This window comes from Vanacampus margaritifer, chromosome 1 (genome assembly GCF_051991255.1).
Source record: "Vanacampus margaritifer isolate UIUO_Vmar chromosome 1, RoL_Vmar_1.0, whole genome shotgun sequence".
Classification (NCBI taxonomy): domain Eukaryota; kingdom Metazoa; phylum Chordata; class Actinopteri; order Syngnathiformes; family Syngnathidae; genus Vanacampus; species Vanacampus margaritifer.
In genome coordinates, this window is record NC_135432.1 from 50,311,886 (window position 1) to 50,324,663 (window position 12,778).

At 41.1% G+C, this 12,778-nt stretch overlaps 1 protein-coding gene across 4 annotated transcripts in view; it reads left to right on the forward strand.

The window, feature by feature from the left end:
* The first annotated feature begins 5,341 nt into the window (after positions 1–5,341).
* sobpa (sine oculis binding protein homolog (Drosophila) a) overlaps positions 5,342–12,778 on the forward strand; it is a 41,780-nt gene continuing 34,343 nt past the window's right edge. For 2 of the 4 annotated variants that reach the window (XM_077577831.1, XM_077577912.1), the window contains exon 1: positions 5,342–5,776. In XM_077577831.1, coding sequence (XP_077433957.1) covers positions 5,681–5,776 — 96 coding nt within the window. In that variant the 5' untranslated portion in view covers positions 5,342–5,680. The remainder of the gene's footprint in view (positions 5,777–12,778) is intronic. The other 2 variants (XM_077578000.1, XM_077578081.1) reach the window with 2 other exon arrangements.

Here is a 12,778-nt window from a genome sequence, read left to right on the forward strand (position 1 = left end):
AATAATTTGAGTGATTTACTGCATACGATCATTTGAGAACTACTGAGGAAATATAGAGTGGTTCCTGCTCAGTGACAGCATGGCTTGGCATATACATGCAATTTCCAAGGCAACTGCAATTTCTATTGGTAAATATAATATTTTACTTATTATCTTATCCTATAATCTGAACAAAAAGTAAATGTAACCACTTTTGCTCTCATTTTTCATTAACAGAACTAAGACTTTGTCTTTGTACACGAAAGGGCTATTTCTCTGAAATATTGTTCACAAATTTGTCTAAATCTGTTTTAGGAGCATTTCTCCTTTGCCAAGATAATCCATCCACCGCACGTGTCACATCAAGATGCTGATTAGACAACATTATTGCATAGGTGTGCTTTAGGCTGCCCACGATAAAAGGTGGAGTTTTATCACAGAGCATAATGCCAGATATGTGCAAATTTTGAGGCCATGTGCAGTTGGCATGCTGACTGCAAAAATGTCGACCAGAGATGTTGCCCGTGAATTTAATTTTAATTTCGCTCCATTAACTGTTCTCCAAAGGTGCTTCAGAGAATTCCGCACGCTGGAACGCCCAGGTTGGCATCTCCTGTGTACCAAATTCACAAACACACTAGAGCAGAGGTGGGCAATCTCGGTCCTCGAGGGCCGTAGTCCTGCAGGTTTTGGAGGTTTCTCACTTCCAACGCAAGCTGATTCCAATCAACAGGCTCATTATCAGGCTTATGCAGAGCTTGCTGATGAGCTGATCATATATCAGCTGTGTTGGAGAAAGGCAACCTGCAAAACCTGCAGGACTCTGGCCCTCGATGCCCACCTCTGCACTAGAGCATAGGTGTCAAACTCCGGTCCTGGAGGGCCACAGTTCTGCAGGTTTTGGATGTTTCCTTTCTCACACAGCTGATATATAATCAGCTCATCAGCAAGCTCTGCATAAGCCTGATAATGATCCTGCTGATTGTAATCAGCTTGTGTTGGAAGAGGGAAACCTCCAAAACCTGCAGGACTGCGGCCCTCAAGGACCGGAGTTTGACACCTATGCACTAGAGCTAGACTAACACTTGCCCCGGCATGAAAATTGAGATGCTTAGCATTCTTCTCCCAATATACTCACTGTCTCTCCCCTGGACATGTCCAAACAATCTCAGTCTGGCCTCTCTGACTTTATCTCCAAAGCCTCTAGCATGTGCTGTCCCTCTGATATACTCATTCCTGATTCTATCTATCCTGGTCACTCCAAAAGAGAACCTTAGCATTTTCATCTAATGCCACCTCCAGCTCTGCCTACTGGCTTTTCCTCAGTGGCATTGTCTCTAGACCAAACAACATGGCTGGTCTTTTATAAACCTTTCCTTTCATTTGAGCTGAAACTCTTCTATCACACATCACACCTGACACTTTTCTCCACCCGTTCCAGCCTGCCTGCACACGCTTCTTCACTTATTTTCCAGACTTTCCATTGTTCTGGACTGTTGACTCTAAATACTTAAGCTCCTCCACCTTGTTGTTCTCTTCTCCCTGTAACCTCACTCTTCCACTTCCCTTTCGCACGCAGATACTCCGTCTTGCTACAGCTAACCTTCATTCCCCTCCTTTCCAGGGCAAACCTCCACGCCTCTAGCTTCTCCTCCACCTGTTCCCTGCTCTCACTACAGATCACAATGTCATCAGCAAACATCATAGTCTATGGAGATTTCTGTCTAACCTTGTCTGTATTCCTGTCCATTACCATAGCAAAAAAGAAGGGGCTCAGAGCTGATCCCTGATGTAGTTCCACTTCTAATTTGAACTCCTCTGTCACGCCTACAGCACACCTCACCACTGTCTTACAGTCCTCATACATGTCCTGCACCACTTGAACATACTTCTCTGTCACTCCAGACTTCCTCATACAAAACCACAGTTCCTCTCTGGGCACCCTGTCGTAAGCTTTCTCCAGATCTACAAAGACACAATGCACCTCCTTCTGACCTTCTCTTTACTTCTCTATCAACATCCTCAAAGCAAATACTGTGGTACTATTTTTTTGTTTTGTTTAGATTTTTTTGCATGAAACCATACTGCTGCTCCCAAATGTTCACCTCTGCCCTCAGTCTAGCTTCAACTACTCTTTCCCATAGCTTCATTGTATGGTCTCATCATCTGTATTCCTCTGTAGTTGCCACAACTCTGCATGTCTCCCTTGTTTTTAAAAAATGGGCACCAGCACACTTCTCCATTCCTCAGGCATTTTTTCACACTCTAAGATCCTGTTTAACAACCCAGTCAGAAATTCTACTGCTACCTCTCCTAGACATTTCCATACCTCCAGAGGTATATCATCAGGACCAAGTGCCTTTCCACTCTTCGTCCTCTTCAATGCCCTTCTCACTTCATCCTTACTAATCTTTGCTACTTCCTGGTCCACAACAGTCACCTCTTCTACTCTTCGTTCTCTCTCATTTTCCTCATTCATCAACTCTTCAAAGTATTCTTTCCATCTTCCAATCACACTACTGGCATCTGTCAACACACTTCCCTCCCTATCCTTTATTACCTTAACCTGCTGCAGGTCCTTCCCATATCTGTCTCTTTGCCTTGCCAACCTGTATAGATCAGTCTCTCCCTCCTTACTGTCCAACCTAGCATACAAGTCATCGTAAGCCCCTTGTTTGGCCTTTGCCACTTCTACTTTCACCTTACACTGCATTTCCCTGCACTGCTGTCTACTTTCTTCAGTCCTCCCAGTGTCCCACTTCTTCCTAGCTAGCCTCTTTTTTTGGATCCACTTTTGCACCTCCTCATTCCACCACCAAGTCTCCTTATTCCCTCTCCTTACAGATGATACACCAAGGACTGTCCTACCGGTCTCCCTGATGAAATTTGCTGTAGTTGTCCAGTCATCTGACAGAAACTCCTGACCATCCAGAGCCTGTCTCAACGCCTTCCTGAAAGTCATACAACACTCTTCCTTTTTCAGCTTCCACCATTTCGTCCTCTGCTCTGCCTTTGCCGTCTTTGTCTTCCTCACCACCAGAGTCATCCTACACACTACCATCCTATGCTGTCTGGCTACACTCTTACCTACCACTACTTTGCAGTCGCTGATCTCCTGCAGACTACACCGCCTACACAAGATGTAGTCTACCTGTGTACTCCTACCTCCACTCTTGTAGGTCACCCTATGTTCCTGCCTCGTCTGGAAGAAAGTATTCACGACAGCCATTTCCATTCTTTTTGCAAAGTCAACCACCATCTGTCCTTCTGCGTTCCTCTCCTGGATACCAAACTTGCCCATCACCCCCTCATCACATCTGTTTCATGCACCAACATGTCTATTGAAGTCTGCACCAATGACATCTCTCTCACTTCTAGGGATGCTCTGCATCATTTCATCAAGGTCTAACCAAAAGTTCTCCTTCTCCTCCAACTCAGATCCTACCTGTGGCGCATAGCCACTAACAACATTGATCATCACACCTTCGATTCCTAGTTTCAGGTCTCATCACTCTATCTGACACTCTTTTTACCTCCAGGACATTCCTAACAAACTCCTCCCTCACGATAACTCCTACTCCATTTCTCTTCCTATCTACACCATGATAGAATAACCTGAACCCTGCAAACTTCTAGCTTTGCTCCCTTTCCACCCGGTCTCCTGAACACACATAATGTTCACATTCCTCCTCTGCATCATGTCAACCAGCTCTCTACCTTTTCCTGTCATAGTTCCAACATTCAAAGTCCCTACTCTGTCCCAGACTCTTGGTGTTCCTCTTCTCTTTCTTCGTCACTCACTAGGCCACACCTCCTTTTAAAGGCACAGAGCTCAGGTGCAATTGATGTGATTTCTGGTTTGATTCAATCTTCAGTAATAATTGCAATTTATAAAACCAGTATTTTCATTGTTTCATGATTGCTATGTTTTTTTTTTTAAAATATAGAAAACAGTGTAGAAGCACAGTGGATGAGGTTGTGGGCTTTGTGGGTTTGGGTACTTCGGTTTCCTCCCGCATTACAAAAATATGCATTGTAGGTTCATTGAAGACTCTAAATCAGTGGTGTCCAAACTATGGCTTGGGAACCATTTGCAACTCGCCATCCATCTTTCAGCGGCCCACAGCTTATACTATGAATGACATTTGCCACAGCCCGCAAGGCCAGTTTAAAAATAAAAAAAAATAAAAAGGGTGGAGGTGGGCACCACACTAAATTGCTTTATACACAGTAGACATTTTCTAGATAGATGCAAAGATACTGTGGCTGGTGAATGAAGATAATTAAACTTTATAAGCAAAAATGGTTTCTTCCACTTTCTGCTCTGTCAAGATCCGATTTATGAACAGTAACGATTTTCAGGTAACTGTTTTAGAAATGGTCTGCTTTCTACAGATAGCTCTTGTTTCAGTTGGAGATGGGATTTGGTTGTCTATATTTGTATTCTGCAATTGGCAGCTGACTGGTACCTCGCCTCTTCACCTGAAGTCAGCCGATGACACTAGTAAGGATAAGTGGTTGGCTACATTGGATGGTGTCAGGATGGGGGAGCTTGAGGACCCAAATGCGGGAAGACAGGGCGAGGAGGCAGTGGTTGCAATCAAAAAAGGGATTTTAATTACTTCAAACAAAAGGTGATCTTCTAAATTGCAAGATAAACCAAAACATGGTGGGAAACAACAAGGAAAAAACGAGCAGCATGACGTGGTGAAATGACAAGGAAAAAACAAGCAGCATGACATGGTGAAATGCCAGGGAAAAAACCGAGCCGCATGACATGGGGAAAAACAATAAACCCACACAGACAGGGGGGAGACAGGAGACTAAATACACAGACACTAACGACACAACAAGACACACTTGGGCAAGACACAAGTGGCTGAGGGCACTGATTGGATCACACGAGGAAGGGCAGGATCACACTTAACAAGACAAGGAAGACACACAAGGAAAACAGACTCTAAACATGACAGATGGATGGATGCCGTTATCCTAGTTTATTAAAAACATGTAAAAATGGTGGTGGTTTGGGGATCTCTAACTGATAAATGGAATTTCAATTTCTTTCAATTAGGGAGCATTGATTTGATATTCAAGAACATTGAGTTACAAAAATAGCCACTAAATCGTAACCATTCTGGTGCACACTTGAGAAACCTTAATTAAAATGCATAGACGGGCAGCGTTACGATATGTCTTGAGTAGTTTAAGTTAGATGTCACACTGCTGTCACTATAGTGCGTGGATTGGGTGTGCGGCTGTAAGGGCACCTGTTTGCCTCTTGCAGACTCCCCCCAAGCTAAGCCAGTTGCACTGAACGTATGCGACTGCACTGATTGCGCTCCATGGGAAATTGAGAAGACACAGTCTACCTCTAATCATCAACACGTCATATAATGTTTCAGCATAGGCCCCTCCCCCTGTCTCCTTTCCCCTCTTGCTCAACCTCTCCTTTGACTCGTGGACGGAGGCGGCACAACATTGGTGCACGCACGGCGGAGGGGACGGGCAGAAGATGGCTGACTTAGCCCGGCACGGCAAGCCCTCGGCGGCATCACCAGCTTCAAACAAGCCGCTGGGAAGCTGCAAGACATCCGCCGTCTGGCGACTGTAGAGAGCTACCTCTCGTCCCCCGCTCATTACACCCCCTCCACCCCCACCCCCCAACCGCAAATATTGACAGAAGTATCAGCGAGAAAACATGGCAGAGACGGAAAAGGAGGGCAGACCTCCGGAAAATAAAAGAAGCCGAAAACCAGCTCACCCGGTGAAAAGGGAGATTAATGAAGAGATGAAGGTAACGGATCTGCATGCTGTTTACGCGTGGAGTGGTTGCGAGGAGCATGCGCGTGTTAAAGCACCAGTCGCCTTTACTGTTAAATGATGCACCCAAGTGTAATATTATGTTGCATGCGAGACGAACTTGAAATTTGTTTTTTTATTTACCCAAGTTCTATTGTTTCAGTCGCACACTCTGCCAGCACAGCGCGACGTCTTCACCATCACTTACCATTTAACAATAACTTCGAAAGCAAGATTAAACACCAATTGTATGTTTCTGTCGCTGTGTGACATCAGTGTCGCCGCCTGTGTTAATACATCTTTAATGACTGGTTGATAGAAAATCCCGTGCCCCGTGAAGGCACCTCACACCTCTACTATTATTACAATAAACGCCACATGGAGAGCATCCAGTGCGCATAATTAGTACAAATCAATGAGGGAATACTCGTGCTGCGTTTACGTGCTCGTATCGGCTGAGTAAAGGCGCGTGCGTTTGTATGTGTGTGTGCGCTGTCCGGCTGCCCAGAGGCGTGTGATCCAGATGTGCGTTTCTTGTCAGCTTTACGCACTCGACAAGAGCACATTGTCTTCCGTATTGGGCCTGCAAGGTTCCTTCCCCAAACACCTTGTTTTCATTAGGTTTTTTCTCTCCAGTACACATTTTGATATTTGAACTCAGTGCGTTTAATTGCAGAAAAAGAAAGTGATCGCTGTGTTTGACGGCAGATGTTCGGTGTGTCGCTTTGTCTCCTATCTCGGCGCATTGTTTGTACACATTTCGGCCAATCACGTTCAAAACACTCCTCCGGGTAGAGTAGGCTATCACACTAGGGTAATTGTGGAATTTTTGTGTTAGACTGTCAGGAAAAGCACCGAGTTGCTCTCAGCGAGACCTGAAACAACCCTTTCATGTTTGGACTCATTAAAAAGCACCTAGCAGCTTCCTCTGTCACTAAAATGAATACGTTCTGTTTTAATTTGATGCCATCTGTATTTTTTTTTATTGATTGCCATGATTTTTACGAATATTTGTACAATTTTTAGGTTAATTTAATTAATTTTTTAGCTCGTTTCATTCATACTTCCTTCTTAACACAGTTTTTTTTCTATACCTGCTTATTCTTAGTCGACTATTAACCCATCAGTGACAAATTTCACGCTATAATTAGCACAATACAATTATTTTAGTACCTGTAAATGAAAATAATTGAATTTAAAAATTTACACCGACCAGTCAGACTCATTACTCATCAGTCAAAACATCATAGATACAGCTGTCAGTATAACTCAGAACAGTTCTGCATCACTGCAAACCACAGTAAATATTGTTAGATGAATACTTCTCCAACAGTGTCAATCAAACCTGTGCACTATTGTCTTTAAAAAAAAATATTGAGACAGTTCTGACTGATGTGACATGCCCTGTTGTATTTTTGTACAGTACACAATATCACTCGTCTACCACAAATGATGTGTGTTGTGTTGGGATATCCTGGAGGTCTTTTTTGTTGTTGTTGTATTTTCTGTGAATTAGTGCCGTTTTATTTTACTGATAATTTCTTTTAATTAATGGTAGTATCATTCCATAATCCTTGCACTCCAATCATTCAAATGAATAAGCTTGAGCTTCAGTATGTAATTAGGCAAATAATACTAAGTCACTGTATAATAACTAGTATTGTTCCGATACCGTTTTTTGGCTCTCGATACCGATTCCGATACTCAGCTTTGCCGTATCGGCCGATGCCGATGCCATACTGTACTGATACCTACGTGTTTTTTTTTTCTCAACATGAAAAAACTGTCCTGCCATTGGTTCAGAGCATTTAAGATTCAATAGGATATCTTAGCTCGGCATGCAGTGAACATGTCACACATCAGTGAATGTCAAGCATCAGCAAGACACAAGATGCTGCATCCAAAGTCCTATATTAGCATCAGAATTAATGGTATCGGCATGTTACTTGTAAGTACTCACCGATACCGATACCACTGTTTTAATGCAGTATCAGGTCCTCTGCCGATACCAGTATCGGTATCAGAACAACACTAATAATAACAATTAGCAGAGCATGGTTACGTGTAGCGAAAACACACACTCCGGCATTGCTGTCAATACGAAAAGTTGCAGGTTCAGGTGTCAAAACACGCCTACAAAGAAAAAACAACCTTGAATTTCAAAAGTTTTGTTTACAGACACAAACAGGCTCATAAAAATAAAAAATGCTATAAAAAAAACCTAACTATTCATCTCCAAAATACCGTTGCCCCAAAAAAATCTATTCTATATTTGTACATCATTTCATCTTAAATATGTTTGGCCAAAGCTGCAGTGAAAAAACACTTGCGCATATACACGAATATACACAATGCTCTCTTGTGAGTACCCCTCTGGAAATCTTAACAGTCTGACAGTGTTTCCTTCATCTGGCTGCAGCTTAATGTGTGCCATGGCAAAGTAAGCTCTGGTGAGTAATCACGGGGAAGTAGGAGTTGGCATGGAGGGGAGAGGAGAGGCAAAGAAAGGGGAGAAAGGAATGTACAGAGCACGGGCAGGCTAAGCTGTAAAAACTGAAACCTGAGCGTCTCCAGCGGATCAAATATCAAGCAAAGGAGAGGGAAATGAAAGCAGAGAGGGGGAGACTAGAGACATCGACGAGGCATCTGCAAAAGGGAAAGTTCGCATGTGGATTTGGGAATTCTAGCATAGTGTTCCGGGTCCTGCTCTGGTTTCTATCCACTGCCATCATTAGTGGAGTAAAGAGGCTAGAAGAGCCCACTGGATTCATGCTTCAGATAAATACCAATGTGCAGTCTGCATCATAGCTGTTGGATGTTTGTCACTTTTTTTTTGTTTTCTAAAACCGTCAAGAGTTCGGTTTATTGCATTCCTGTGTGAAAAGAAACATAGACCTGCTCTCTTAGGGAAGTACTCGAAGATACAATTTGGTGGAAAGTAGTTTGAGAGTTCTAATAATTTGACTTTATGCACCAGCACAAGAGTCGTAATAAAACAACCAAGATGTGATTGAAGTCTAGATTTTTAGTTTTAAAAGTAATAAATAAATAAATAAATAAATAAATAAATAAATAAATAAATAAATATATATATACACACATATATACACATTTATATATATTCAAGTTTAGAATTGCAGCCTAGATTTCTCTTGATTGATTTTTCATTTAGCCTATATTTTACAGTTCTGCATAGCTTATTGGTCAGTTTAGATACAACCTCAATATATACCCAAATTAACGTCTCACCAAAGGGGTCATTCAATGTTGTCAAACTTCAAAATCATATGCCAACCTCATGGTGGTGCTAGAGTAAAAGTGAAGGAATCGTTCAAGTCTTAGATGGCAAGGCTGAAGAATAGTGATTGGCAATGTTGCCCCTTTTTGAGACATGTCTGTCTACAAATCTCATTCTCAATGTTCACCTCACATCTCACAAACTTCTCTACCTACCTCAAAAAGTATTGAAACGGTTGTAGACAGAAAATATTTGGGTTTGACATCAGATGATGAATATGAGACAAGAGAACATTTCATCCTTTATGTCAAGTTAGTAGGCTATTTACATCTGGATTCGATATGCAACTTTAAAGATAGAACCTTTGGTTTGAACCAAACCATTATTCATGCAAGTAAAAGTATTGGAACATTTGACTGACAGGTGTTTTTTTTATTGCCCAGTCGTGTTTTCATAGGTAGCTGAATGCCTCTGCTCATTTTCAGATTTGGGTTTTGACTGGATTTACAGTCCTAGGTGTAACCACCCTGGAAACCAAAAAAACTGCCCTTTTGGTGGAAAACAAGTTTGTAAGTGTGCTGCTGAAAGAAGATGCAATCAGAGCAATTGCAAAATTACTCACGTCTGTTCTCATAACTGTATGTCTGATTTCTCTAAATCTATCAAATCAATATCTGTCAAAATTGGTAAATAATTTAATGAGTTATGATTAATTTATTGGATCAAAACAGTTATCTCAAAACAAGTGAATGCAAGATATCGCCGTTGACTCCCGGTTCAAGTTGGTGCTGGGTCTGCACGTCTTCAACCAGCTGAGTCTTCCTCTAGTTCAGGGGTCACCAACTCCGGTCCTTGAGGGCACCAATCCAGCATGTTTTGGATGTTTCCCTCCGCCAACGCATCTGATTCAAACAATCAGGATCCTTAGCAGGCTTCTGACCCCTGTTCTAATTAGTTTGGCATGTCTATGGGAAGAGTGCCACACTTCTTTTAACATTGCGCCAATGGTGCTCAGCACAGCCACCTGCTGGCAGCGGCTGGTACTTTCTGGGCTCCACCACACACATTCACTCACTTTTTCGTCCATTCAGAAAGACTACATATTTCACACACATTCATTGTGGGAATGCTGGAACATATGTTATTGTGATTCTTATACTCCTCACTTTTTTGCCGAGAAACAACTCCCATATAATACTTCATATTTACACTGTTCAAATTTCAACTTGCTTCAAAAATTCACACCTTATATCACCTCATTTCACATTACTTACAGTACTCGCACAATTTAATGTTAAATATCAACTTTTCCCCATTATTTTCAATGGGACTGACATTGAACTTTTTCTGCCATTCCACGCCCACTTCCGTACATACAACTGATCATCATTACCAGCTCTCTGCTATAGCTCAGTGGCGCACTTGGTTAATTACATCATCCACTAACCAGGAGGTTGTGGGTTTGAATCCCTCTACATTGCAAATATATATATCCATGGCAAGTATGCTAAGGGATATAAATGTGTACCACCTGACTATCGTAGTTCCACTTTTCCATCTAAATGAATGGAGGGTATTGCATGCCTAGGTGGCGCTATTGAGTAATTTTACTTTTTTTAAAAAATTTTTTCATTGGATATCATTAGTTTCACTTTCCCATCTAAATCATAGGTGTCAAACTCCGGTCCTCGAGGGCCGCAGTCTTGCAGGTTTTGGATGTTTCCCTTCTCCAACACAGCTGATATATGATCAGCTCATCAGCAAGTTCTGCATAAGTCTGATAACGATCCTGCTGATTGGAATCAGCTTGTGTTGGAAGAGGCAAACTTCCAAAACCTGCAGGACTACGGCCCTCCAGGACCGGAGTTTGACACCTATGATCTAAATGGATGGAGGGTACTGCATGCCTAGAGGGCGCTATTGAGTGATCTTTTGTTGTTGCATTTTTCCACTTTTCCATCTAAATGAATGGAGGGTACTGCATGCATAGGTGGCGCTATTGAGTGATTTATTTTGTAATTTTAACATTGGATATCATTAGTTTCACTTTTCCATCTAAATGGATGAAGGGTACTTTCAGATAATACTTTTCCATCTAAATTTCAACTTGCTTCCAAAATTCACGCCTCTCAGGTTCAAGTGTTCTTTTTATTCATTTATCTTTCTACTACAATTAATACTTTGTAATTTTCACATAATTAATCTTTCAATTTACTTCATAAGCATTCAGCTTAGAATTCAGCTATTAGCATTCAGTTTAGCATTCAGCTATTAGCATTCAGCTTTCAGCATTCCCACGCAATTTCTGCAGAAATTGCACTTAGTCTAGTTAAATATATTATAGAGACTGTTGAACATCAGCATGCACAGAACATGGTGAAAAATGTACATTGGTGATGTAAAGAGAAACAGCAATGTCTCTTCTGTGAGGGCATGTTTGCGGCGAAAGATGTCACCTGTGGTCAAGCTCACAACGGTGCAAAATGTTCTAATGTTTTAAAATCACACTTCACTAGCTTGCACAGGTCTGTGAAAAATACCAATACTTGGTCAAGCCTGCTCCTGCGCAGATTTACATGCGCCTTAAACCATATTTGCACTGGGCACAAAAATAGACCCCAATACTGTATGTCAGTGACATATGAGCAAATATATACTTTTAAGAACATTTAATTGACCTGATACTTTATAACAGTGGTTTTCAACTTTTTTTTCAGTGACGTACCCCCTGTGAAATATTTTTTCTAAACAGGGCAAAGCATTTCTGGTTGAAAAAAAAAAAGACTGAGTGCTGTGCCATCATTGTCTGATTTATTAAACTTTGGAACTCTATTTTATGTGGTCTCTCTTGAACTATTTGGAAATAAAATTATGGAACTAAATAATTAAAAATAAATAGTTTTATTATAAATAAAGATTTGTGCACATAAAAATTATCATCAACATAAAGTGCTCTCCTCTGGGATCATAGTAAAGCTCTGTTCTCAAAATAAATAATTAACTAATTATTGACAGGTTATTCTAGGTGGCATATGACAAGTTGGGTTGAAGTTGAACCATTCTGGTATTAAAATAGAATAACCTACTGAATATAAAAATCATTTTATGAACTTATATTTTCCTGAAATATTTACATATACTGTATTTTTGAAATATATTTTAAAATCTCACATATCCCCTGGAGTGCCCTCACGTACCCCCATTTGTGAACCACTGCTTTAAAGTATGGGGGCAGAACCATAAAATGCTCTTATTGCCATTAATACAAAACAAACAAACAAAAAAAATCTTATTTTATACTGATTTAGAAATATTTATATTTTTGTGAATGAACTGAGACATGGTTATTATTATTTCGGTATTCATAGTTTTTGTGACTTTTTGGGGGGTTTAGTCTGCCATTAGATTTCTCTTATGGTGAAAGAATGGGTGCCTTGGCTGAATAAAGGTTGGGAAACAATTGTATTAGTATGTAGCCAGGGCCACTTTGTGCTTGGAGGAATTTGTGGAGTGCAATCATGTATCAAGGATGTACAGTGTATATATACACTGTACATATTATGTATATGTGTACTATATACTATATATGTACTTGTATAATGTATATACAAACCCTGTTAGTGGCTAATCAGTGCATCACTGCTTCGGCCGTAGCTGCCCAGAGCCCAAGTTTGTGCTTTTGCTTTGATGAGACGCCAACCAGGATTAGATTCCACTCGTTATAATCCTCCCACTTTCTCCCAATTCTAGGGTGACACA